The sequence below is a fragment of the Oryctolagus cuniculus genome, chromosome 13 (genome assembly GCF_964237555.1).
Source record: "Oryctolagus cuniculus chromosome 13, mOryCun1.1, whole genome shotgun sequence".
NCBI lineage: Eukaryota > Metazoa > Chordata > Mammalia > Lagomorpha > Leporidae > Oryctolagus > Oryctolagus cuniculus.
Window position 1 is genome coordinate 27,471,561 of NC_091444.1, and position 26,042 is coordinate 27,497,602.

At 40.0% G+C, this 26,042-nt stretch overlaps 2 protein-coding genes and 1 long non-coding RNA gene across 7 annotated transcripts in view; 1 reads left to right on the forward strand and 2 right to left on the reverse strand.

Moving 5' to 3' along the window:
- Window positions 1-26,042, forward strand: part of RPS6KC1 (ribosomal protein S6 kinase C1) — a 183,155-nt gene that overhangs the window by 65,406 nt on the left and 91,707 nt on the right. The gene's annotated exons all lie outside the window — the stretch shown is intronic.
- Window positions 1-26,042, reverse strand: part of LOC103350976 (uncharacterized) — a 32,900-nt gene that overhangs the window by 1,160 nt on the left and 5,698 nt on the right. The window contains exon 4 of one of the 2 annotated variants that reach the window (XR_007909914.2): window positions 19,074-26,002. The exons of the other annotated variant lie outside the window; for it this stretch is intronic. This is a non-coding gene — a long non-coding RNA (uncharacterized lncRNA). Of the gene's footprint in view, window positions 1-19,073; window positions 26,003-26,042 lie in introns of those variants that run through there. 2 annotated transcript variants of the gene reach the window in all.
- On the reverse strand, window positions 10,390-11,298 carry LOC100357927 (histone H3.3A-like). Its single transcript, XM_002717516.5, has one exon. The coding sequence runs from the start codon at window positions 11,183-11,185 to the stop codon at window positions 10,775-10,777; it is 411 nt and encodes a 136-aa protein (XP_002717562.1). The 5' UTR covers window positions 11,186-11,298; the 3' UTR covers window positions 10,390-10,774.

A 26,042-nucleotide genomic window follows, 5' to 3' on the forward strand; every position in this document is an offset into this window, starting at 1 on the left:
TACGTTAGTTTTTACACACAGCAATGACAAGTTAATGTGACATTCTTGCAGTGGTTGTCTTTCCAGAAAGTCGTCTTTCTTACTGTTGTTCTGTGGTCTTTGAGTTGTTGGTACCCTTCAGATTACCATAGCCTCTCCTATATTACCACTTTTTCCTGCAGTACTCTTATATGTGATAGGAGTAAATTTAAAAAATCAGAGTATGATTGAAAAATCAAAGTTGAAATTTATTCAGCTAGTCAAACTTGAGACTGTCAACCCAGAAACAACCAGTAACTTGCCTGTGCTGGCTGTTCTGCAAGTCTCATTTTCGTTACATGTTTTATACTTTTCCTATGGGTTGAGTACATGCATTAAATCAGGCTTGAACAATATAGATTTATTTTTAAAAAGATTTATTTATTTGAAAGGCAGAGCTTGAGAGAGAAGTTTTAAAGGAGAGATCTTCCATCTGCTGGTTCATTCCCCAAATGGTGCAATAGCCAGGGCTAGGCCAAGCTGAAACCAGGAGGCAGGAACTCCATCTGGGTCTACCACATGAGTGTCAGGGGCACAAGCACTTGGGCTGTCCTGTGCATTAGCAGGGAACTGGATTGGAAGCGGAGCAGCCAGGACTTGAATCGGCAATCTGACATGGGATATTGGTATTGCAGGCAGTGGCTTAACCTGCTGACCATAGCACCGTCCCCTAAACAATATAGATTTATGTGTGTTTGTCAGTCACATTGAAAATTGGAGTATGCCTCACTGAAAATTGAAGAACAGCTAGTAATAGCCAACAGACTTGACTATTAATTAAGGAGGCACATTATATTCTCACTTCCATTTCCATATGGAATATTATCTATATGCAGAGACAAACAGTGGGGTCGTTACTCACTCTTCCTTTAAAGGCTCTAAGAAGGAAAGCTCACCTCTTGTTAGGGGACAGTTGATGCTTCCTTGCCCATGAGTGCTGTTTCCTTGGTCAGGGTAGAGATGGTTGTGGGTCTTGGAAAGGTCTTTATACTGGGCGTGTCCACAGCACAGACGGTGCCTGGCTGATTGAGTTCATGCTGGTATCCTGTAGTACAAGAGTCTCTCTGGTTTGCTCTTTAAACCTGGCAGCTTTATAATGTGGTATGAAGATGTATGCCTAGCTGTATAGCGAGGAATAGGGAATTTGTCGGGGATTCTAACTGCTCCTTGACTAGAATTTTGACCGATTCTGTGGTTTTTAGCGTTCACTCTCACCTCCACAGCTACCTGGTACTACCAGTCTGTGAATTTCCAGGGAGTTTTACTGTGTTATCTGAGTCAGGCAATTTTCTTGAGTTTCTCAAGTCAATAATCTCTTATCCATCTACATTCTAGCTTCTGAAATACCGATCTTGTTTCTCAATCTCTGTATTTTATGTGGTTTTTGCCTTAAGTAAATTCTTTTTACTTCCACGTTAATGGTGTTTCAGAAGGGACCATTGCTTAGTAGATATGTTCAGTTTGCTATGCTTAACTGGAAATTTGTATTTCACAGTTGCTAATCATTTTGGTGGACCTGAGGATTAAAAAGCTATTTATACTTTGAGTGTGTAGCAGTCAAAAGGAATTGGAATTTTGTTATTTGTTTGTTTGGTTAGTAATTAGTATCTTGGTGAAGTTGCTGATATAACCATTTAGAAACTGTTAAAACATGCAGTTCCAAATAGTTGATGGTATGATTCATTTTCCATTAAAGTTGTCATAATTTTAGCTATCACTTAAGATTTCTAATTGAGAAACTCATTCTTAAGTCATGGGTTGACTGATAGATTATTTTGATCTAATTTTGTTTTCAGATGGTACCATATTCTGGATTTTTTGGTTTATTTGCTGGTGAAACATTGTCATTTTAGAGGTTCACTTATTTTTGTTTTGTGTCTTATCTGTCATCTTCGGTTAGGAGTTTAAAATGGAGCTGAACTGCTGAAGATATACTCTGGTATCTGCCCCTTTTCCTTTCGGATATTTGTGTGCTGAGACATCACTTGAGTCTCGTTGACACAGGGGAGACACAACAGTGTGTCATCTTTCTGTCTGAAAGCCATCTGCATTTGATGTCAGGACACTTCATAAATGTTGCCACTTGATGGCACCAGAAAAATAAAAATCTGCTTCAAAATGAGAATTATAGATGCATGTCAGCAAATAACAAAGAATGTATCTTTTGGTTAGTTCCTTTGCTGATTGTGCTGGTGAGTTATTTCTCCCCTAGAACTTGATACTAAACCTGTTAGACCCCTGTGTTAAGAAATGTTACTGTTGTCCTCTCTCTCTCTCTCTCTCTCTCTCTGCCTCTCCTCTCTCTGTGTAACGCTGACTTTCAAATAAATAAATAAATTAAAAAAAAGGGGGGGCGGTGCTGTGTCGCAGCGGATTAACACCCTGGCCTGAAGCTCCAGCATCCCATATGGACCCCGGTTCGAAACCCGGCTGCTCCACTTCTGATCCAGCTCTCTGCTATGGCCTAGGAAAGCAGTAGAAGATGGCCCAAGTCCTTGGGCCCCTGCATCTGCGTGGGAGACCCAGAAGAAGCTCCGAGCTTCTGGCTTCGGATCGGCACAGCTCTGGCCATTGTGGCCAACTGGGGAGTGAACCATCGGATGGAAGACCTCTCTCTCTCTCTCTCTCTCTCTCTGCCTGCCTCTCCTCTCTGTGTAACTCTTTCAAATAAATAAATAAATCTTAAAAAAAAAAAAAAAGAAATGTTACTATTGAAACATATTTCTTCTATTTAATGTTTGTCTGTCTTCCTGAAACTACTGTGTCCATTCCTGCTGTGCATCATTTCCTTTTTTTTAAATTTATTTTATTTATTTGAAAGACAGAGTTAGAGGTGGGGGACAGAAAGATCTTCATCTGCTGGTTCACTCCCCAAAAGACCAGGGCTGAGTCAGAGCGAATCTAGGAGGTAGGAGCTTCTGGGTCTTTTACATGGGTGCAGGGGCCCAAGCACTTGGGTCATCTCTTGCTGTTTTCACAGGTACATTAGCAAGGAACTGGATCAGAAGTGGAGCAGCCAGGACTTGAACTAGTTCCCATATAGGACGCCAGTGTGACAGGCAGTGCTGGCCCTGGTTTCTGTTGTTAATGTGCCATCAAATCCAGAAATTTAATCATTGACTTATTGCTTTTAGTCTTATTTGTTCATAATATGATCAATTTTTATTCAGCTAAACTGTGGAACCCACAATCATGGAATTATAATTTTTAACCAATATTTGAAATAACTTTTGCTTCAATTCTCATGGTTGTAGATTTAACTGCCCATCAAATGAAAAGTCAGATCAATGTTTCCAATCCAAGGAATCTTTAAAAGTATACCAGTTACCACTTATAACAGGCATATGGACATTATCCTTTAATTTATGGGAAAATTGGGTACTGTAGCTTGATTTGATGTTTATACTTAGAAGAGATGCTTTCTTTGGGACAGTTTGTTCCTTTGTGACAAAACTTATTGAAACAGCCTTATAATCCATAATCCATATAAATCATTGTAATTCAACTCTTTTTATGACAGTTGTTCCCATTCCCTCAGTTTGGATTGGCATTCTTTATAGTACAATAGTTATTTCTGGATATCTGATAATCCAGGCAAAATCATCTTTCAGAACTAAGCAGGAGTGCTTTATACAGAGATTCTTATGAATTGATACAGTTTGTTATTTCACTACCAAACTATTTATCCTAGAGGAGTTTATCTGGGTAGATCTGATAAAGATGGCATGATGTTTTTCTTACTAACAGGTGTTTGCACAGCTGAGATGGAATGCAAAACGCAACAGTAGCAGTTCTGTTTGCCAGTCCAACAGAGAGGAAGCATACCCTGATAGTGGTGACTTTGAATACACTTCACTTATTCTAATGGGCTAGAAATGGTTCTTGAAATGAAGATGATACCATCTACTCTTCTAAATTCTCAGGTCTTTGTGGGCATAGGAAGGAAAGTCCAGAAGTCAAGGTGGAAGGAATGAAGTTGACTCTTTGGAAAGAATGTTGTAATGCGTGCCATTCTTTTATGGCCGTCTTGTTTGTTTATTAGTGTAGGTGGCTGATGGAATTAATCTGTATTCTCAATGTGGTCTTATTTGGATAGTTGTGATAATGTAGAGTGGCAAATGGATTGCATACAGGTGTTACTGACATGTTTAAATAACAGCAATTTATTAACTGTTACTTGCTTGCCACTTTGTCACTATACAAAATTTCTTGGGTTATTTAAAATTTTCAGAACAGTTCCACAAACTAAACTATAGCTGATCATACTGGGCTTTGTCTAAGGACACCGAAACGTAGAGGGTGCAGAAATTTAATATAATGATTCTGGAAGCTTGGCACCTAGTTAGTGAGAATAATTATTTAAAACAGGATGCTACCAGATGGTGAGCATTGTTAGTAACACCCATCTGTGGGCTACATTATGAATTACAGAGTTGATTTGAGAACTGGTTTGTATATAGTTTGTGTCAGGTGCCAAAATCGCTGGCTTGCTATGTTTGTAAGGTAGATACAATAATCCCCATTTTACAGATGGAAGAAACTAAGATTTATATAAATTAAGCTTTTTGCTCAAGGACACAAGCCAGTAAGAGTTGTGCCAGGATTTTAATCTAGGTCTTTCTCAGTCCAAATCTTCTATTTTCCCCCATGAGGTCATGCTACTTCTCAACATTTTAAAATGGAGAAGCAACAGATCTTCCCCACTCTCAAATATTTGAAAACTTTATTTTGAATATTTGTTCTTTTTCTGTCTACCCATTTGTTTATTCATTCAACCATCCCATCTGTCCATCTAGTTTATTGTTCAACAGGTTTTATCCTTGTATCTATCAGGCACTGTGATAGGGACTATAATTTTTTTCATAAAGATGCAAAATAAAATTGAGTGATGTCCCTTCAAAATGAGATGTTTCTGTCAACTCCATAGCATGTTAATATGACCCATGACCATGTAGTAGATATCCAGTTGAAAATATTATCTGGGATTGGCATGTGGCTTGGTGGTTTAAGCCAGTGCCTATGACACCAGCATCCCATATTGGAATGCCCATTTGAGTCCTGGCTGTTCTACTTCAGATCCAGCTGTATGCTAATATGTCTGAGATGGTAGTAGGAGATGGCCCAAGTACTTAGAACCCTGCCACCCATGTAGGTGACCCAGATGGAGTGCCTGGCTTCTGACCTTGGCATGGCGCAGCTCTGGCTTTTGTGGGCATCTGGAGTGTGAACCAGTGGATGGAAGATCTCTGTCTCTCTGTCTCTTCCTATTTGTCACTCTTCTTTTCAAATAAATAAATAAACAAATCTTTTTTTTTTTTTAAAGAAAATTTTGACTGGCTGATTTGCTGCCTCAGCCATACTTGCTGCTTCTTACTTGCTGCTTATGCCATGCGTTTGTCCTCTCACTCCCTCCACCCTGTCCTCTTCGCTCTTCTTCCCCTTCCTTCTTTTTGCTTTACCTTCCTTTCCATCTCTCTCTGCTTCCTGGCTTTGTTTCCATTGAGCCCTCTTGCTTGCAATTTCGTTCATAATGAAAAGAGCTCCTAGATGTTGTTGATGTGTAATTTTTCTTTCAAAATGTTGTTGCTATTTTTGACCAGTGAGACTATTTCTAATGTTAACACTCAGCTAAGAGATGCAAACAGTCTTTTGCCATCTTTCATAGTTTATCCCATTCCTGGGTAGACATGTGCTAGGGATGCCAAGACATTTTTTTAAAATGGTGTGCTCAGGAACTGCATCTTTTGCATCTTTTTTGGGTCTTGACTGTCTTTTCTTGGGAGAAACCATTAACTGACAGACACTTCTAGGTTTCTTTTAAGTTACTTAGACTTCGTTCCAAATTGAGCCATACTCAGAAGGGCTTTAAAGACCCTGTAAATGTGACTAGTTTCTGTATATTGGAATGATATATACTCAAGTACTGTAAAAAGCAGGTTGGGCCATTCATTCCTTTGAATGAGAGTTACGCAGATATTTAGAAACACCCCCCCCCCCAAAAAAAAAAAAAAAGAATAAGCTTGTTTGCTTTGCAATGAACGGATATCTGAAAAATATTCTAAGTCTGGCTTTGATAAAGGGAAATAAGTCAGATGACTTTTTTTTTTAAAGATTTATTTATTTATTTGAAAGTCAGAGTTACACAGAAAGGAGAGGCAGAAAGAGAGAGAGAGAGAGAGAGAGAGAATCTTCCATCGGCTGGTTCACTCCCCAATTGGCCACAATGGCCGGAGCTGCACATATCTGAAGCCAGGAGCCAGAAGCTTCCTCTGGGTCTTCCCATGTGGGGGCAGGGGCCTAAGGACTTGGACCATCTCTTCCCCTTTCCCAGGCCATAGCAGAGAGTTGGATTAGAAGTAGGGCAGCCGGGACTCGAACCAGCGCCCATATGGATGCTGGCACTACAGGTGGCAGCTTTACCCACTACGCCACAGCGCCGGCCCCAAATGACTTCTTATTGTTGAATTTCAGAATCGAAAAAATGTAACTTTAGAAATAGAAGTCTAGTCATTTCATGTTTATTAACTCAAAAGATATTACAAAAGTATTTTCAAGTCAACTTTATATTTAAATGGTTGCCCAGTTTGGTAACAAAATATAGCATCATATAGGGCTAGCAAAACAAAAGCTGTGGTTTTAATGGGCAGTTGTGGTGTGAACTTTTTGTTTTGTATTGCGTTGACTTTTAACCGTCAATTTCTGAGCCTCTTTGAGAACTATTGCAGTCAACTTTTTCATTTCTGTAAAAATGGCAGTTGGAATTTTGATAGGGGTTGTATTAAATTTGTAAAAACTTAGGGAATACTGCCATCTTGACAATATTAAGTCTTCTGTGAATATAGGGAGTCTTAACTCTTCTTTAGGTCTTTGTTAATTTCTTTTAGCAGTGTTTTGCAGTTTTCAATGTATGAGTTTTTGAGTTTTCTTTTTTTTTTTACTTCCTTGGTTGAATTATTCCTAGGTATTTTATTCTTTTGAAAGCTATTGTAAGTGGTATTTGGAGGGAGGAGGGGAAGTAAGTATTGTTATCTTCTTAGAATTGTATCTTGAAATATATGAAGTCTGTTCTCTTTATATGAATAATTTTTTAAAATAATTTTTTTCAGATTCTTCATTCCCAGTATATATAAACACAACTGTGGCTAGCAACTTCTTGAATTCATCTATTAGCTCTAGCAGGTTGTTGTGTATTCTTTAGGATTTCTATATATAGGAGTATTATCAGTGAATAGTATAGTTTTATTTCTTCCTTTTCAATTTGAATAACTTTAATGTCTTTTTCTTTCTTAATCTTGTGACTAGAATGTTCTGTAGAGTTTTCAAGAGCATTGGGAAAACAGGCATCTTTGTCTTATCCCTGATCTCGCGGCCAAAGCTTTCAAAGTGTGATGTTAGCTGTTTATTTCTCATAGATGCCCTTTATCAAACAGAGGAAGTGCCTATCTAGTCCCAGTTCCCTGGATTTTTAATTCTAGTTATTTATTTTTTTTGTCATGAAAAAATGTTAAATTCTGGCAGGTTTTTTTCTACATCATTTGGACTGATCATAAGTTTTCCCCTCCCTTTGTTCTATTAATGTCGTGTATTACATTGATTTTCTTATGTTATGCCACGCTGGCTTTTCTAGGATAAATCTACTTGGCACAGAGATTTTTATCTTGAATTTGAACCCAGTTGGGCCCTTTAGTCACTCTTTTATGTTTTATTATCATTGTAATACACTTGGAAAAGAGGGGGTACTTTTTGAAGGAAACTCTGCCCCTATTAATCTGGAATTTGAAATCTTCTTTTTCTTTTTAAAAAATTTTATTTGACAGGTAGAGTTATAGACGTGAGAGAGAGAGACAGAGAGAAAGGTCTTCCTTCCGTTGGTTCACTCCCCAAATGGCCGTTATAGCCAGGACTGCACTTATCTGAAGCCAGGAGCCAGGTGCTTCTTTCTGGTCTTCCATGTGGGTACAGGAGCCCAAGCACTTGGGCCATCCTCCTCTGCCCTCCTGGGCCACAGCAGAGAACTGGACTGGAAGAGGTGCTACCAGGACTAGAACCCGGCGCCCTTTTGGGATACTGTTGCTGTAGGCAGAGGATTAACCAAGTGAGCCACGGCGCCAGCCCTGAAATCTTTTTCAAAGAACAACACTATTAAACAAATTCAGAATATTTCTATTATGAAAAATTTCCATCACCTATTTTTTTTTATTTATTTGAGAGGAAGAGTTACAGACAGTGAGAGAGAGAAACAGAGAGAAAGGTCTTCCCTCCATTGGTTCACTCTCCAGATGGCCGCAATGGCCAGAGCTGCGCTGATCCGAAGCCAGGAGCCAGGAGCTTCTTCCTGGTCTCCCAAGTGGGTGCAGGAGCCCAAGCTCTCGGGCCATCTTCCACTGTCTTCCCAGGTGCATTAGCAGTGAGCTGGATTGGAAGTGGAGCAGCCAGGACTCAAACGAGGGCCTATATTGGATGCCGGCGTTGCAGGTGGTGGCTTAACCTGCTATGTCACAGTGTTGGCCTCTCCACAGTCTTCTTTCTCTTAAAATAAAACATATACTCTTTAATTGAATAAATTGCCCCAGATAAGAATTTTTATGACCTTAACTGTTTTGAAACTGGTAGAAGAAAGCATTTTAAAGCAGTAATATTGAGATTTTTTTAATAGAGATTTGAAGCAATATGCCAGTTATATTCTTGTCTTCTCTCTCTGTCAGCATTCTGAGTTTTCTTTTCTTTAGTTGGTCTAGGAAGTATCTGCCGACAGGGGAAGGCAGCTACTAATACAGTGAACTCAGAAGGAACTGTTCCGTAGGTTCAGAGAGAACACTTTAGAGTCTCTATGTTCACAAATGAAAAGAGAGTTGCTTTTCAAATTACCCTATACTCAGGTCAGGCCTTCTTTCAGGTTTTATGTTGGACTGGACTCTTTCAGTTATAGGTAACAAAAACCTAAGCAACTCAGAGAAGCTCACATAGAAAAGAGTGGTTTAGCCCACAAAAGTGAATGGTTCAATGGCTGCGTACAGTTTGATCCAGGTGTTCAAGAAGTATCACCTGCTCTCCGTCTTTCTATTTTCCCGTCTCTGTCCACACCCTATAATTGCTGATCCCTTTGTCAGGTTTGATTTTATTTCCAAATGACGTGAAAGATAACCCCCAGTAGCTCCAGGTGATACAGGTGTTTTCCTCAGGATCTTAGAAGAAGCTGTTTTCTCCCAACATCTTCAGTAAGGGCAGAGAGAGGACTAACCTGGCATGGGTCACGTGCCTTCACCTCTGTCTCTAACTTGGGTCAGCAGGGAAAGGTGGACAGAGCTATGCCTGGGGAACCATGTGCACTGAACAGCACAACTATAGGAGTAAACCTAGGAGGAGTGGATCAAAGTGGAGGAAAAAAAACAAAGGGAATGCCATCCCTGTTTCTCCTTCCTGTTCCAATAGTGCCATGTGTTGTTATTCTTTATCCCCTCACTTTAAAAGAAAGGTTGTTTTGGTTGTTTATGTTTTCTCTTACATGTTTTTTTTAGATTATAATTCTCTAGAGAGCAGACATCTTTTTTTTTTTTAAGTTGAAGGATGATTATATATACAGAAAAGCACATGTTATAAGCATATAGTTCCGTGTATTCTCACACAAGGAAAACTCCCGTAGAGCTGGTAGCCAGGGGTCAAGGAATAGAATTTGGCACCCTAGAAGCTTCCTTCCATCCCCTTCCAGTCACTGACTCTCCATAAGTGATTGCTCTCCTGATCAGAGATCACTGGACGAGGTCTGTGCTTTTTCTACTGCTGTTGCTTGCATGGGCGGTGTTGTTTTTGTTGGTTCGAGCCTCACCTGGGCAGTTTCATTTGTGGCTGATGATGACAGGATGGATTGGTGTCTTGTATTCCTTTTTTTTTTTTTTTTTTTTTGGACAGGCAGAATGGACAGTGAGAGAGAGAGACAGAGAGAAAGGTCTTCCTTTGCTGTTGGTTCACCCTCCAATGGCCGCCACGGCCGGCGCACTGCGGCCAGAGCACCGCGCTGATCCGATGGCAGGAGCCAGGTACTTATCCTGGTCTCCCATGGGGTGCAGGGCCCAAGCACCTGGGCCATCCTCCACTGCACTCCCGGGCCACAGCAGAGAGCTGGCCTGGAAGAGGGGCAACCGGGACAGAATCCGGTGCCCCGACTGGGACTAGAACCCGGTGTGCCGGCGCCACAAGGCGGAGGATTAGCCTAGTGAGCCGCGGCGCCAGCTGTCTTGTATTCCTTTATTTCTGTAGGATCCTCATTTTTCTCTTTCCCTTTGTTCTGTCACTGCCACAGACTTCAAGAGGGATCAGCCATTTCTGATACATCTGATTCTTCCTCAGGAAGAAAGCTCTGCTGAGACTCACTTTTTTTTTTTTTTTTTTTTTTTAATTGCCGTCAATAAGAAATTTACTTGTTTTAAAAAAATCCAAATGCTGGCATTGTCCAGAAAAATTTAACAGGTTTATTTATAATTGTTATAAAGTTGAACTGCTGAAACTTGTTCACTGAAACATTTTGACTTGCATTAATGCTTTACGTCCCTGCATTTATATTAAAAATCCACACACAAAAATGAAAATGGAAAAACTGCCAATACCTGATTTCTGTCCCCTATTTTCCACTCGCAATCATATACTTAGGTACCTTTTGACCCATGGGAAAAAATATCTAACGTTCAGAACTACCAATAACAGGAAGAAGAGAAAAAAAAAATTTTGAGAATGAAATGTTTCCCGTCATAGTGGATTCTTAAGCACGTTCTCCACGTATGCGGCGTGCTAGCTGGATGTCTTTTGGCATAATTGTTACACGTTTGGCATGGATAGCACACAGGTTGGTGTCTTCAAAAAGGCCAACCAGATAGGCCCCACTTGCCTCCTGCAAAGCACCAATAGCTGCGCTCTGGAAGCGCAGATCTGTTTTGAAGTCCTGAGCGATTTCTCGCACCAGACGCTGGAAGGGGAGTTTGCAAATCAGAAGCCCAGTGGACTTCTGATAACGTCTGATTTCACGAAGTGCCACAGTACCAGGCCTGTAACGATGAGGTTTCTTCACCCCTCCAGTAGAGGGCGCACTCTTGCGAGCGGCTTTTGTAGCCAGTTGCTTCCTGAGTGCTTTACCACCAGTCGATTTGCGGGCAGTCTGCTTTGTATGAGCCATGGTATAAAGACCTCCTTACTTAACCCCCCTTCTCCTTCGGCTGGAGCTCGGCGAGCGAGAGGCGGCGCTGGCGTTAGAGAGCAACGGCGGCCGAGACTCACTTTTGGCTCCACTTATTTTCACAGCCTCTGCTCCAAATTGCCATTGTCACAACCTATTTTTAGTAGTTTGGCATTAGTTGGACTTTCCTTTTCTGGGTGTGATTTTTTTTTCCCCTGTGCTGTAAGTCCTAGAGAGATCTTCCATCCACTGATTCACTTCCCAGATGGACGCAACGGCCCAAGCTGGGCAGACCCTAAGCCAGGAGCCAGAAGCTTCATCCACATGGGTGCAAGGGCCAAAGGACATGACCATTTTCTGCTTTCACAGGCCATAGCAGAGAGTTGGATTGGTTGTGGAGCAACTGGAACTTGAACCTGCGCCCCTGTGGGATTCTCGCACTGTAGGGGGTGGCTTTACAGCACAATAGCAACCCCCCTCCCATCTCTTAAGCTTTTCCTCCCCATGGGACCCTGGGAGTTATGTTATAATTTGGTTTATTTCCTTTTTTACAGATAATCTGAAGGTCATGGTATTCTTTGTTTTCTAGTAATGCTGAGAATGTGGGTCACATGTGGATTTATTTAAGCTCTCTTGATTTTTTGAGAGGTTATGTGGTGAGGTTGGAAATTGGGTAGCCGCCATTGTCCTCCAGGCCTGAGAGTCCACATGCATTGTTTTTTCAGTGTTCAGCAACTTTTGCATGTGAATAAACCTTAATCAACTGTGATATATATATATATATATATTCTCTTTTTATATATAATTTGATGGCTGATATTTATTCATGATTTATGTATATATATATTTATTTTCCTATTTATGTATTTGCTGAATTTAAAGGTAAATTACAGACACTAGGGCCTTTACCCTACATAGTTTGCATTTCCAGAAAATAGGGTCACTCTCCCACATGTCCGCAATATAATTATCATACTTAACAAATTTAGGAATGATTCTGTGGGAAAGAATGTAATCAGTTTCTGTAACAGATACCCAACTGTTAAAATTGTATGCACTTCTTCTTCTGTCAAGTTTGGTAAGTTGTATTTTTCAAGGAATTTGTCTGCTTAACACAAATATTAATTGTAGCACTATTTATAGTATCTCCTAATCTTTGATGTCTGTTAGATCTTTCTTGATGTTGGTAATTTGTTATATTTTTCTTTTGTTCTTAAGTTGTATTAGGGATTTGTCAGTGTTATTAATGTTAAACAGAATCGACTCTTTAAAAAGACTGTTGTATGTTTTGTATGTTTGCTTTCTATCTTACAGATTTCTATTCCTTTATTTCCTTCTGTTTACTTCAGGTCTGACTCTTCTTTTAATTTTTTAGAAGCTTGATTCTTTGAATTTCAGTTTCTCCTCTCATATACATTTATAATTATAATTATATATTCCACTAAGTACTTCAGCTACATTTTGTGGGTGTTGATATGTTGTATTTTCATTGTCCTCAGTTAAAAATATTTTATACTTTTTTCTTAATTCTATTTTATTGGTTTTCTATTTTTGCTGTAACAAATTTAGTAACTTCCAACACAAACTTATTTGTGGTTTTGTGGCTTGGAAATCTGACATAAGTTTCCTGTGGCTAACGTTGAAGAGGTGAGTAAGACTATGTTCATTGATAGATACACTAGAGGAGAATCACTTCCCCTACCTTTTCTAGCTTCTAGAGACTACCTGCAAGCCTTGGCTTTGGTCCTCTTCCTCCTCCTCCTTTTTTTTTTTTTTTTTTTAAATACAAGATTTACTTTATTTATTAGAGAGGTAGAGTTACAGACAGAGAGAGGGAGAGAGAGAGAGAGAGGTCTTCCATCCTCTGGTTCACTCCCCAAATGGCCACAATGGCTGGAGCTGATCTGATCCTAAGCCAGGAGCTTTTTCCCGGTCTCCCACGTGAGTGCAGGGGCCCAAGGACTTGGGCCATCTACCACTGCTTTCCCAGGCCATTCGTAGGGAGCTGGATTGGAAGTGGAACAACCAGGACATGAATGGATGCCCATAAGGGATGCCAGCACTCAGGCAGCGACTCTACCTGCTGGCCACTCTCTTCCTCCTTCTTACAAGCCAGCAATGTTGCACCTCATTTACTGTTCTGCAGATCAGATCTCACTCTGATCTTCAGCCAGCAAAGGTTATCTAATTTTAAGAACCCATATGATTTGGTTAGATTTATTCAGATAATCCAGAATAATTGCCCCAGCTGAAGATCTCTAACCTTAAATCACATTTGTGAAGTCCCTTTAACCAGATACAGTCAAATGGTCACAGATTTTGGGCTTCGGGATCCATTCATTGTCCTGCCTCTCTTATACCTATAAATTACTTAGAAGTGTATCACAGTGTGCTGTTTAATTTTCTGGAAGTTGGAATTTTTCCTTGTTACTGATCTCCAGTTTAATTCCGTGGTGTTCAAAGAACCCTTGGTGTGAGGTGTTCCAGTTTTTTGAAGTTTGTTGAGGCTTTCTGTATGATCAAACCATCCTGCTTTTTCAATTGTTTTAATTCAGGGCCTCAAAATGGTGTTCTTGCTAAATTCAAAATGTGACCTGAGGGGTTTCATGATATTTTCTATCATGTTACTGCTCTATTCATGTTTATAGAAAATTTTTCTTACTTTTAGTAGTTTTAGCCATTTTTGTGTGTAATCAATCATTGAATATAGAATAGACATAGATATACAAGGGTTCTTCATAAAGTTCATGGAAAGTGTGTATTATGGAAAAACTATGCATAGATTTCACATTTTTTCATCAAAATAAACATCTTTAATTCTATTTTTCCATGAACTTTTTAAAGTACCTTCATATAGGATTAAAATGATCTTCAAATTGTATGGGGTATGATTAAATCATTATCTAATCAAACATCTGTGTTACTGGTTTATGTGAGAAAGCTCCACAAACACAGTAAAAATCCCCCTGTGAAATAGTTATCTTGAATGAATCCACACCAGTGGTTGCCTCCTCGCCTACAAAAGAAAAACACACTGTTGGATAATGAAAAACAAAAACTTTGGGTACCCAATCAAATAAGAGCAGGGATTAGAAACAACCCTATATGGCACTTAACTTTTTTTTTTTAAGTATTTCATTTATTTGAAAGAGAGAAAAAGAGGGGTGTGAGAGAGAAGATAATTTCTAGTCTGTTTATTCACCCCAAAATGCTCACAATAGCCAGGGCTGGGGCAGGCTGAAGCCAAGAACTGGAGTTCATGTGGGTGTTAGGGGGCCCAGCTACTTTAGCCATCAGCTGGTACCTCCCAGGATGTGCATTAGCAGAAAGTAGAACAGAGAGCAAAGCTGAGACTTGAACCCAAGGCACTCTGGGTGTGTCAAGTGGTGGTTTATCCCACCCTACCAAATGCCCACCCTGAAATTGGATTTTTTATTGTAATTGATTGGCCTGATAGTTGGGGTGGGAACAGTGCCATGACCGTATACTGCTGATAAAAGTCCTTTTACCCAAGCAACAGGAAGACTGGAGGGATTAAATGAGAAAAGGCAAATACATAACAGTGCATAGTTATAATCACTTTAAATGATGTGTTCCAGTGACATAGGAAATAGAATATAGAACATGTGTTCTTGAAAACAGTGGTTTTCAAAGCACTGGGTGAACATCACACAATGAAGCATAGTGGTTTCTGAGAGAAGAAACAAATGATGTGAGGCGCAGGATTGTCCCAGCTTACTGTCTTGAGTTTTCAGGCTGTAGTGCAGGGGGAAAGAAGCTACATGGGTCCTGGCGAAACCTCTGGGTTCAGGAGAGGGTATTGAGAGGCTCCGGAGACCATAACTAGAGTGCACAGTTTGTGCTTACAGGGTAGAGATGCAGGATCATTGCCTGACTGCCAGTGTTTTTTCTAGAGCATAGATAACTGCATAGAGATTGGCAGAGTATCCTTTAGAATAGTCAGCAGAGTACTAGTAAGTACATGTGTGTGAGGAAGCCATCCCAGGTCTATGAAAGAAAGGATTAGGGGAAACAGTGCTGGATGTTCACACAAGGCCAGGAATCATGTGTGTTCACAAAAGGTATTCTCAGAAAGCTCAGTCTGAGGACAGCATCCTCGGAGAGAATAACCGTGGAGGAAGAGTCAGTCTAGGCCCATTCTAACAAATCTTAAAAGCAAGACAGAAAAGGAGCAAACTCTTTCCGGGACACATCACTGCAGCCTAGAACAAGGCTCAAGAGTATTGATAAAACTTAGACAAAAAATCCTACACACAACGGAGTAAAACCTATAGTAGCTGGATTAACCTTCTAAGGAGGTGGGCATTTAGTGCAGCTGTTAAGAGACATCACTTGGGTCACCCGCATCCCATATTGGAGTGCTTGGGTTCTGGTCCCAGGCTGTGCTTCTGATCTAGCTTCCTGCTAATGTACACTGTGAGATGCAGCAAATATTGGCTTGAGTAATTGGCTTCCTGTCATCCATGTGGGTGATTAGGATTGAGTTTGAGCTTCTGCTGTGACCTGGCCCAGGCGCTACTGTTTTTAGGGAGTGAACTAGTAGATGGAAAATCTCTGTTCTGTTCCTGTCTCTCTTTCTCTGTCTTGTTGCATTTCAAATAAAAACAAACAAAAAGTGAATGATTAATAAAAAAAAAAAACAACATGATTCAGGCAAAAAAGCAGGAAAAAATATGACCTTAAATGAGAGAAAAAGTGAGATAATCAAAACATATCCAGAAATGACATATATGTTAGAATTATCACACAAGGACTTAAATAGTTATTATAAATATATTCATATTATAAATGTATTCATTGAAGAGGTTATGGTAGAGATTTAGAAGAATTACAAAAGGCCCAAATTGAACTTCTAGAGATGAAAGCTACCACATCAGAAATGAAAAATATAAGGAATGGGATTATTAGCAGAATTAGATGTTATAGAAGGAAAGATTAATCGACTTAAGGACATAGGAATAGAAACTATCCCCCCAAAGAACATGGAGAGGTGACAGAATAAGAGAAAAATTAATACAGCATCATTGTTCTGTGTAACAGTTTACCAGGAGCCCCTGGTAAAGGAAGAAGGAGAACAAAATATTTGAGGAAAGAATGCCTAAAAGCTTTTCAAATCTGATAAAAACAATAAACCCCACACACAAGAGAAATGAAAACCATAACAAGGCATATAACAATCAAAACATTTTTTTTTAATTTATATGAAAGAGTTATAGAGAAAGGTAGAGACCGAGAGAGCGAGGTCTTCCATCCGCTGGTTCACTCCCCAGTTGGCTGCAGTGGCCGGAGCTGCACTGATCCGAAGCCAGGAGCTTCTTCTGGGTCTCTCACGCAGGTCCACTGCTCTCCCAGGCCACAGCAGAGAGCTGGATCAGAAGAGGAGCAGCCAGGACTAGAATCAGCGCCCATATGGGGTACTGGTGCTTTAGGCCAGAGCTTTAGCCTGCTGTGCCACAGCACCGGCCCCCACAATCAAATTTTTTAAAACCAACAAGAAAGAAGAACTCTTAAAAGCAGGCAGGAAAAATAGACGTACTGAACAGAAGAAAGGTAAGAATGATATCTGATTTCTTGTTGAAATCAGTGCAAGCAAAAAGACACTTGATCAGCATTACTAATGTAGGGAAAGAAAAAACAATACCCTGACAATTGGGAATACTATACCCAATAAAAACACCTTTCAACACCTAAAGGCAAAATAAAGTATTGCTAATTGAAAGTGATTGAAATGTTCATTGTTTTTCTTGTTTGTTCTAGCTAAAGCTTTGCCAGTTTTATTGATTTTTTTCAAATGAGTGTTTTTAAATTTCTGTATACTTTTTCTTTTGTCCTATTTCATGTCTCTCTTCTCTTGTCTTATTTTTGTGTAGTTTGCTTTTCCTTTTTAGGCTTTGTCTTATTTAGGTTATTGATGGAGGTCTTCTTTTTCTCTGTAGGTTTTTAAAGCTATAAATGTCCTGTTAAGCACTGCTGGCTCATCCCATAAATTTTGATACTTTTTTCACATTTATTCAGCTTGGAAAAAAAAAGTCCAGTTTCTTTTGTAGTTTTTTCTTTGATTCATATATTCTTTTTTTAAAAATATTTATTTATTTATTTGAAAGTCAGAATTACACAGAGAGAGAAGGAGAGGCAGAGGGAGAGAAAGAGAGAGGACTTCCATCCGCTGGCTCACTCCCCAAATGGCCCCAAGGACCAGAGCTGTGCCAATCCGAAGCCAGGAACCAGGAGCTTCTTCCTGGTCTCCCACATGCGTGCAGAGGCCCAAGCACATGGGCCATCTTCCACTGCTTTCCCAGGTCATAGCAGAGAGCTGGATTGGAAGTGGAGCAGCCAGGACTAAAACCGGCACCCTCATAGGATGCCAGCACTGCAGGCAGCAGCTTTACCTGCTATGCCACAGTGCTGGCCTCGGTTCATATATTCTTAGGAAACGCATTTTTAAATTTTGAAACATTTGTCGATTTCTCATGGTTAGTTTTGTTGTTAATTTGTATTTCATTTTGATTGTCATGTATATACATAATTTAAATTCTTTTAAGTAATTTATGCTTATTTATACTTTTTTTAAAAAGATTTATTTATTTATTTAAAAAGGCAGAGTTACAGAGAGGCAGAGGCAGAGGCAGAGAAAGGTCTTCTGTCCGCAGGTTCACCCCCAAATGGCTGGATCAGAAGTGGAGCAGCTGGGTCTTGAACTGGCTCCCATATGGGATGGTGCAATGCAGGTTGTGGCTTTACCCACTAGGCCACTGCACCAGCCCCATCTGCTTTTTTACCCCTTTCTTTTATGGTAAATATTTTCTAGTACAATTTAATCTGGTTTTTAAAAAATACCATTTTTTTGTTTTCTGTCATACTTCCACTGTAGATTAACAAACATTTTAACTTAAAACATTCTACTTCTTGGGCTGGTGTTGTGGCACAGTGGTTTAAGCTTCTGCCCGTGATGCTGGCATTCCATATTCAAACGCATGTTTGAGTTCCACCTGCTCTGCTTACTGTCCAGTTCTGCGGCCATTTGGTGAGTGAATCAGCACATGGCAGATCTCTCTGTGTCTCTTTCTGTCACTCTGCCTTTCAAATAAGTAAAAATAATTCTTTTAAAAAATTCTGCTTCAGAATGAGACTGCCTTCATCCCAATACTTTGCTTCAGTATTGCTCCCCCCTCTTCCCACTCCTTTTTGTATTATTGTCAGGTATGTTAGATCTTCATGTAAGCTTACAGTGTAGTTTTATCATTACTTTTTAAGTGCATTTGTTATTTTAAATTCAGTTTGGTTATGGAATGAGAAAATATATTTATTCTGTCTTTCATATATAAGTAATTTCCTTTACTTGTACTTTTTATTTTGTGTTCAGATTTGAGTTACTCTTGTATCATTTCCTTTTTAAAAAGTGTTTTCTATATGTTAGGTCTACTGGCAACTAACTCTCAATCTTTATCTGGGTATGCGTCTATTATGCCTTTATTTATTTTTTAATATATTTTATTTATTTATTTGACAGGTAGAATTACAGACAGTGAGAGAGAGAGACAGAGAGAAAGGTCTTCCTTCCGTTGGTTCACTCTCCAAATGGCTGCAGTGGCCTGAGCTGTGCGGATCCGAAGCCAGGAGCCAGGTGCTTCTTCCTGGGAAGAGGAGCAGCCAGGACTAGAACTGGCCCCCATATGGAATGCTGGCACTGCAGGCAGAGGATTAACCTACTGCGCCACGGTGCCAGCCCCCACCTTTATTTATTTTTTTTTAAGATTTATTTTTTATTTATTTGAATGGCAGAGTTACAGAGAGGCAGAGGCAGAGAGAGAGAGAGAGAGAGATCCTCCATTCACTGGTTCACTCTGGATATGGCCACAATGACAGGGCTGTGCCAATCCGAAGCCAGGAGCCAGGTACTTATCCTGGTCTCCCATGGGGTGCAGGGCCCAAGCACTTGGGCCATCCTCCACTGCCTTCCTGGGTCACAGCAGAGAGCTGGACTGGAAGAGGAGCAACCAGGATAAAATCTGGCACCCCAACTGGGACTAGAACCTGGGGTTCTGGCGCCGCAGGCGGAGGATTAGCCTAGTGAGCCGTGGCGCTGACCACCCACTGCTTTTTGACTTCTGTTTTTCGATAACAATTCAGTTGTTAATCTTGTTGAGATTCCCTGGAATATGATAGGTAAGGTTTATGATTGCTTTTGTTACTTGAATATTTTCTCATTGTTTTAGCTTTTGAGGGTTTGGCTGTTAAATATCAGAGGTGCAGATATCTTTGAGTTTACCCTTGTTGGTATTTATTGTATCTGTATTATTTCTTAACTTTCTTAGATGTGTAGGTCACTCTTCATCAAGATTGGCATGTTTTCAGTCATTATTGCCTCAAATATTTGTCCTTTTTTTTTTTTTTCCTCTATTTCTTGGACTGGAATTATAGGTGTCATTGCTGGTTTTCAAAGATGTTCCCTTTGTTTTCAATTTCTTCTTGCTGTTATTGTTTTCTTCTTTCTCTTTTTTTAAAAGATTTTATTTTTATTTATTTGAAAGGCAGAGTTACAGAAAGAGGGAGAGACAAAGAGAAAGAGAGATCTTTCATCCTCTAATTCACTCCCTAAGTGAGGACAATGGTTGGAGTTGGATCAGACCAAATGCAGGAGCTAGGAGCTTCTTCAGGATTTGGCCATGTGGGTACCGGGCCCAAGGACTTGGGCTGTTCTCCACTGCTTTCCCAGTCTCATTGGCAGGGAGTTGGATTGGAAGTGAAGCATCCGGGACTTGAATCGGCTCCTGTATTTTATGCCAGTGTTGCCGGTGGTGACCCAACCCGCTGTGCCGCAGTGGCGTTCCTACTATTTTCTTTTATTCAGACAATATCATGTCTACTCACCTGTCTGCAAGCTTTCAGGCTCCCTTTTATGGCAGCTCAATCCGCTGTTGTGTAATTTTTAACTCTACAATTTTTGTGTGGTTCTTTATTTTTCCGTTTCTGTCTCTTCACTGTTAAACTGTATTTGATAATCCATTGCCCTTGTATTTTCTTTAATTCCTTAATTCTTTCTAGTTCTTTGAACATTTTTATAATGGTTGTTTTGAAGTCTTTGTTTCCTAGATACATCTGGATCCACTCACAGTTTTTATTGACTGTTTTTCCCTGTTTCTTTGCGTGTCTCATTTTGTTGTTGTAAACTTGACATTTTTGATAATGTCTTACAATAACTCCAGATTCTACCTTCTCCCCATTCCCCATGGGTATGGTTGTGGTTGCTGGTTTTCTTGTTTGTTTTGTGGTCAGCCAATGATTGTTCACAGGCTGTGCTTAAACAGCGTGAGTCTGTGGGGTCTGCATGTGGTTTAGGGAAAAGATCAGATCTGCCCTAGTTTTTGCCTCCCATTTGTTAATGACCTCCCATTCATCAAGAGTGAGTAGATAGCTGGGGCTCTCTGTGGCCTTTCTGTGCTGTATGCAACCCCTGTGGTCCCCAGGAGTTTATGGAAACTAATCAAAGCATGACATGCCCGTCTTTCCCAGGTTTCCCTGTTCAGTTTTTGCTTGTCTGATGTTTGCCATTAGTCGCCGTTGATTTGAACGTTTGCTCAGGCATGAAGCTTTTCTGTGGTGACCCAAGTCAGGTGCAACCCCTCCAGTAGAAGGAAGGCTGTTGGTGCTCATATCTGCCACGCTGCTGTGCTGCCAGGGCCAGCAGGAGGACCTCCAGGTTAAAACCCCACGGGCCTTGTTTCTATTATTGCAGTTCAGCACTTTTCTTACATAAGTACTTCTCAGTTGTTTCGTATGTCCTTGGTTGTTGTTTTTGATAATTTTGTACAATGACCTTCTTTCACCTTCTGGAAGGCATCAGTAGTATCCTTCTCATTTTAGAATTTCTCATAAGCTATGCTCTGTTTGGGTGCCCCAGTGATTCTTCAGTTGATAACACCTTCTTGGTCATTTTTTAAAAAGATGTATTTATTTTGGGAGGGAGGGAAGGAAGGAAAGAGAAATAGAGAGAGAGAGGTAGAGAGAAAGACAGAGATAGATAGATACTCTCTCTGCTGGTTTACTTCTCAAATGGCCACAACAGCCAGGTCTGGGCCAGGCAGGAGCCAGGAGCTTCCTCCAGGTCATCCATGTGGTTGGCAAGGCCCAAGTATTTGGGCCATCTTCCACTGACTTCCCAGGCACATTAGCAGGAAGTTGGATTGGAAGCTGAAGAGCTAAGACTTGAACTGAAGCTCTGATGCGGGGTGCTGGCATTGTAATCTGTGGCTTAACCTGCTGTGCTCCAATGCTGGCCCTCTACTGTTTGGTCTTATACATCTCAATTCCTAAAGGAAGCCTTTCCTTACTTCTACTCAGATCAAAAAAGATTTCCTGAGTTTTGTTGTCATTAAACACTGTTTTTCCTTCAATTTCTTATTTTATTTACTATGAATTACTATTTGTGCAGTTATTTATTGAATGATTTTATCTTCAATTTACTTGTAATGTCCTTGAATGCAAGATATTTTCTCACTCACTGGTGTATCCTATAGTGTAGTGCCTGCACAGAAATGGATATATTTATCCTAAAGATTTGACAATTTGTAGAATTTAGCCATTTGAAGTAGAATTAGTTTTTATGCATTATCATTACATTTATATTTGTTACTACACAAGGGTACTTCAGAAAGTTTGTGGGAAAGTGAAATTACAAGATGTTTATTTCCATGTAAAAATATTCGAAATGCATGCATAGTCTTTTTTTTAAAATAAAATGGCATTTCTCATGAATTTTTGAAGACTCTCTGTTTGTATTTGGTGGATCTAGATGGAATGGGTGCCATTAGAAATGACAATGAACTTTTAACTTACGCCCAGATGCTTAGTATACTGTAGCCTGTTGGCACAAAGTGCTGTATTTCTTACAGGGTTATAGCTAAGGGAAGATAATCCAAATAAATGGTTAGCTGCGCTGTGCTTCTTGAATTATTGTCTATTTTGGTGTCAACTTTTACATTGAGAGTTTCATGTTTTAATGACAAAAATGTTTACCGGAAATTATAGCTTGGAAAAAAGAGCCACTTTCCTGCTTCAGCCAAAAGCTAGGTACAGCATTGATGTGGGGTAAAGTAGCTGTGGAGTTTTATATTCAGATTGTATGAACAGTAAACAGAGCATCTAAAATAACCACTTGCACATTGCAACAAACACATCATCATTTGCTTAAAAAAGAGTTATAATTACAGTTGACGAAGCATGGACACCATAAAAAATGCATTAGTTTGGCTTGACACATTAATTACCTGTTTTTGCAGATGTTTTTATGTATTGTTGTGTGAACAGTTTACAAAATAATTACAGGAAAGTCATATGGAAAATAAACTAAGTGGGTGGTTTCTCATCTAAATATTTTCATTCATGTGAATCTGTGTGAGGCACAGCTGCTCCATGGCAAAAGCAGAGAGATGAGGATTCTCGAAGGGTTTTTTATTAGACAATCTCTGTCATCAGTATCAGCACATTTTTATCTCATTAGCAACATTATTTAAAAACATTAAATTTAGTGGACTGGTTTAATCCCTGTGGTTATTGAAAATTCATTGATTCTAATCAGAAGAAATATAAATATCTGTGAGTATTCTGAAGTGAACCAAATGAAACAAACAAAATAACCCTAATGGAAAACTGTTCTTTTAGCATCAACAGGTTATTAGGCATCTTGTGAAAAACTTAGATATTACTTAGTAATGTCTTGAGTTACACAGTAATATATAACTTGAAACTTTTTATATGTTCATATTAGACTTACTTGTTTTATCTTATAATTAAGCTTTAAGTGTTGTGTAAGTTGCCCAGAAACTTACCTATTCTGTCTTAGGAGATAGTGAAAATGTAAATCTGTTTTTTTTTTTTTTTTCCCCAGAGGCTTACTGTATTGCCGTTTGTGGTCTCAAAGTAGGTTTCAGGGGCTGTCATTTAGGCCAGCAGTTAAGACTCCTGTGTCTCACATCAGAGTACCTGACTTCAATACCAGACTCCAGCATCTGATTCCAAAATCCTGCTGATGTGGATATCTGGGGTCAGTAGTGACAGCTCAAGTAATTGGGTTCTTGCCACCCACATGGGATGTCTGGATTGAGTTCCTGGCTTCTAGCCCAAGCCATTATGGACATTTGGGGAATGAGCTGGGCATTTGGGGAGTAAGCCAGCCAGTTGGAACTCTGTCTTTTTCTGTCTCTCTCTCTCCCTCTGCCTCTGAAATGAATAAATTTTAAAATGTGGCTTTCAGTTAAAAAATAACCAGGTCATTATGTAATTTTATAGACTGTTAAGAAAAACTTCTTTCAAAATTGTTTCTGTCAGGGTGGGTATTGTGGTGCATGTGTTATGCCACCACTTGGGAAGCCCGCATCCCACATTGGAGTCCCAATGTATATCCCAGCTTCTAATTCAGCTTCCTGCTAAGCTGCCTGGGAGGTAGCAGATGATGGCTAAGTAGTCTTTAGGTCCCTGCCACCTATGTGGGAGAAACTGATGGAATTCTGGGCTCCTGTCTTTACCATGGCCCAGTCCTGGTTGTTGTGGGCATTTGGGGAGTGAACCATCGGATGCAAGACCTTTCTTTTCTTTTCTTTTCTTTTCTTTTCTTTTCTTTTCTTTTCTTTTCTTTTCTTTTCTTTTCTTTTCTTTTCTTTTCTTTTTTTTAATATTTATTTATTTATTTGAAAGTCAGACAGAGAAGGAGAAGCAGAGAGAGAGAGAGAGAGGTCTTCCATCCGATGGTGAACTCCTCATCTGGCCGCAAAGGCCGGAGCTGTGCTGATCTGAAACCAGGAGCCAGGAGCTTCTTCTGGGTCTCCCATGCAGGTGCAGGGGCCCAAGGACTTGGGCCATCTTCTACTGCTTTCCCAGGCCATAGCAGAGAGCTGGATCGGAAGTGGAGCAGCTGGGTCTTTAACTGGCTTCCATATGGGATGCCAGAGCTTCAGGCCAGGGCGTTAATGCCACAGCATCGGCCCTGCAAGGTCTTTCTTTTCTCTTTCATTCTGACTTTCAAAAAAAAAAAAAATTGTAACTGCCAAACAATAAGAAGGTAGTATGTGGGCTTCATTCTATGATTACATTGTTTTATAATTATTACATCCCTGCTGCATTTCCCACATTGATGTAACAGTTTTCCATATAATTAAATCAAAAGGTAGATTCTCTTTTTAGTTCATTCCTGCCACTTTTTAAATTTTCCCTAAGAAACCTTTTATTTAAGGAATACAAATTTCGTAAGTACAACTTTAGGAATTGTGGTGGAATGAGAAGGCCATGCCAAGTTGGCTGCTGGCAAGCAAGCGTCAAGGAATATAGTTATTCTTCCCACCATATCTGCCACCCCCCTTTCCCTGTCCCATTCTCCAGTAAGGTTGATTTTCTTTTTTTGATTGGTTTGTTTATTTGAAAGTCAGAGTTACAAAGAGAGAGAAGGAGAGGCAGAGAGAGAGAGAGACCTAGAGAGAGAGATCTTCCATCCGCTGGTTCACTCCCCAATTGGCCACAATGCCGGAGCTGCACTGATCTGAAGCCAGGAGCCAGGAGCTTCTTCTGGGTCTCCCACGCAGGTGCAGGGGCCCAAGGACTTGGGCCATCTTCTACTGCTTTCCCAGGCCATAGCAGAGAGCTGGATCAGAAGAGGAGCAGCTGGGACTAGAACCAGCGCCCTTATGGGATGCTTTTACCCGCTATGCCACAGGGCCAGCCCCGAGAACAAGTTTTACAGTTAACTTTCATAATACAACTCATTGAGGGCAGAGGTCCTGCATGGAAGTTAGTGCACAGTGTTATGCCACTTTTGGACTGTGTTACTCTCTGTTCCTTTGTGTCTGTTTCAGCTACAGAGATGATGAAGACAGTAGTTTTGCATATATTCCCTGGCATGCATTTCACATAATGGTTGGTTTTTAGAGAAAGGCACTGAGTTCTAAAAAGAGGTAATTGAGGCACCCATAGGCAGGAAGGGACAGTAGCCCCCTGTTCTCTGTGGTTTTACTTTCCTTGTTCTCAGTTACACATAGTCGCCACATGCTTTTTCTTTTTTTATAGTCACCACATTATGAAAAAATTAAATAATAAAGTCCAGAAATTAATAATTGATAGGTTTTCATTTGCACACCATTCTGAGCAGTGTGATGAACACACAGTCTTAGGCAGTCTCAGCCAGTCTTGCCTGTTTTCTGGAGGATGAATCGTCCCTTTGTCCAGAGTATCCACACTGCATATGATCTGCCACTTAGTGACTCGGTAGCCCTTTCAGTTATCAGATTGACTACTGGTACTCTCCATGGTCTCAGGCATCTACTGACTGTCTTGGAATACATCTCTTATGCATAAGGGTTTTCTACTGGCTAATTGGACCTTGCAATAGCTGTGGAGGTGAATTCATTTACTTATCCATTCATTTATTAGACAACATTTTATTGATGGAGACTTCTACATGTAATATTCTGTGATAATTCTCTGATCTGCTACTGGAGCATAACAGCTGAGTAACTATTAGGCATCTCTTTCGAACAGGGTGGGAGGGGAGGAATAAGTGGTGTGTAGAACTTTTCCCTCTTCTCTTTTTAGTGAAATTGGCTTTAAGTATGATATACTCTGGGGATGTTGCTTGACACATTCTTTGAATTATTTAAATATGGCGATAGGTATCTTCATGTTAAAGCAGTCTGCAGAAAGATGGCATGGGGTGTATAGTATGTCAATTTAATTTTTAAGGTAGGGAATGCATTAAAAGAGTCTGAATAAACTGCTTGTAGTCAGTAATTCTCTCGATCACTTTATATCCTATATAAGCAAAAATATGTGAATTGGTATCATGACATCA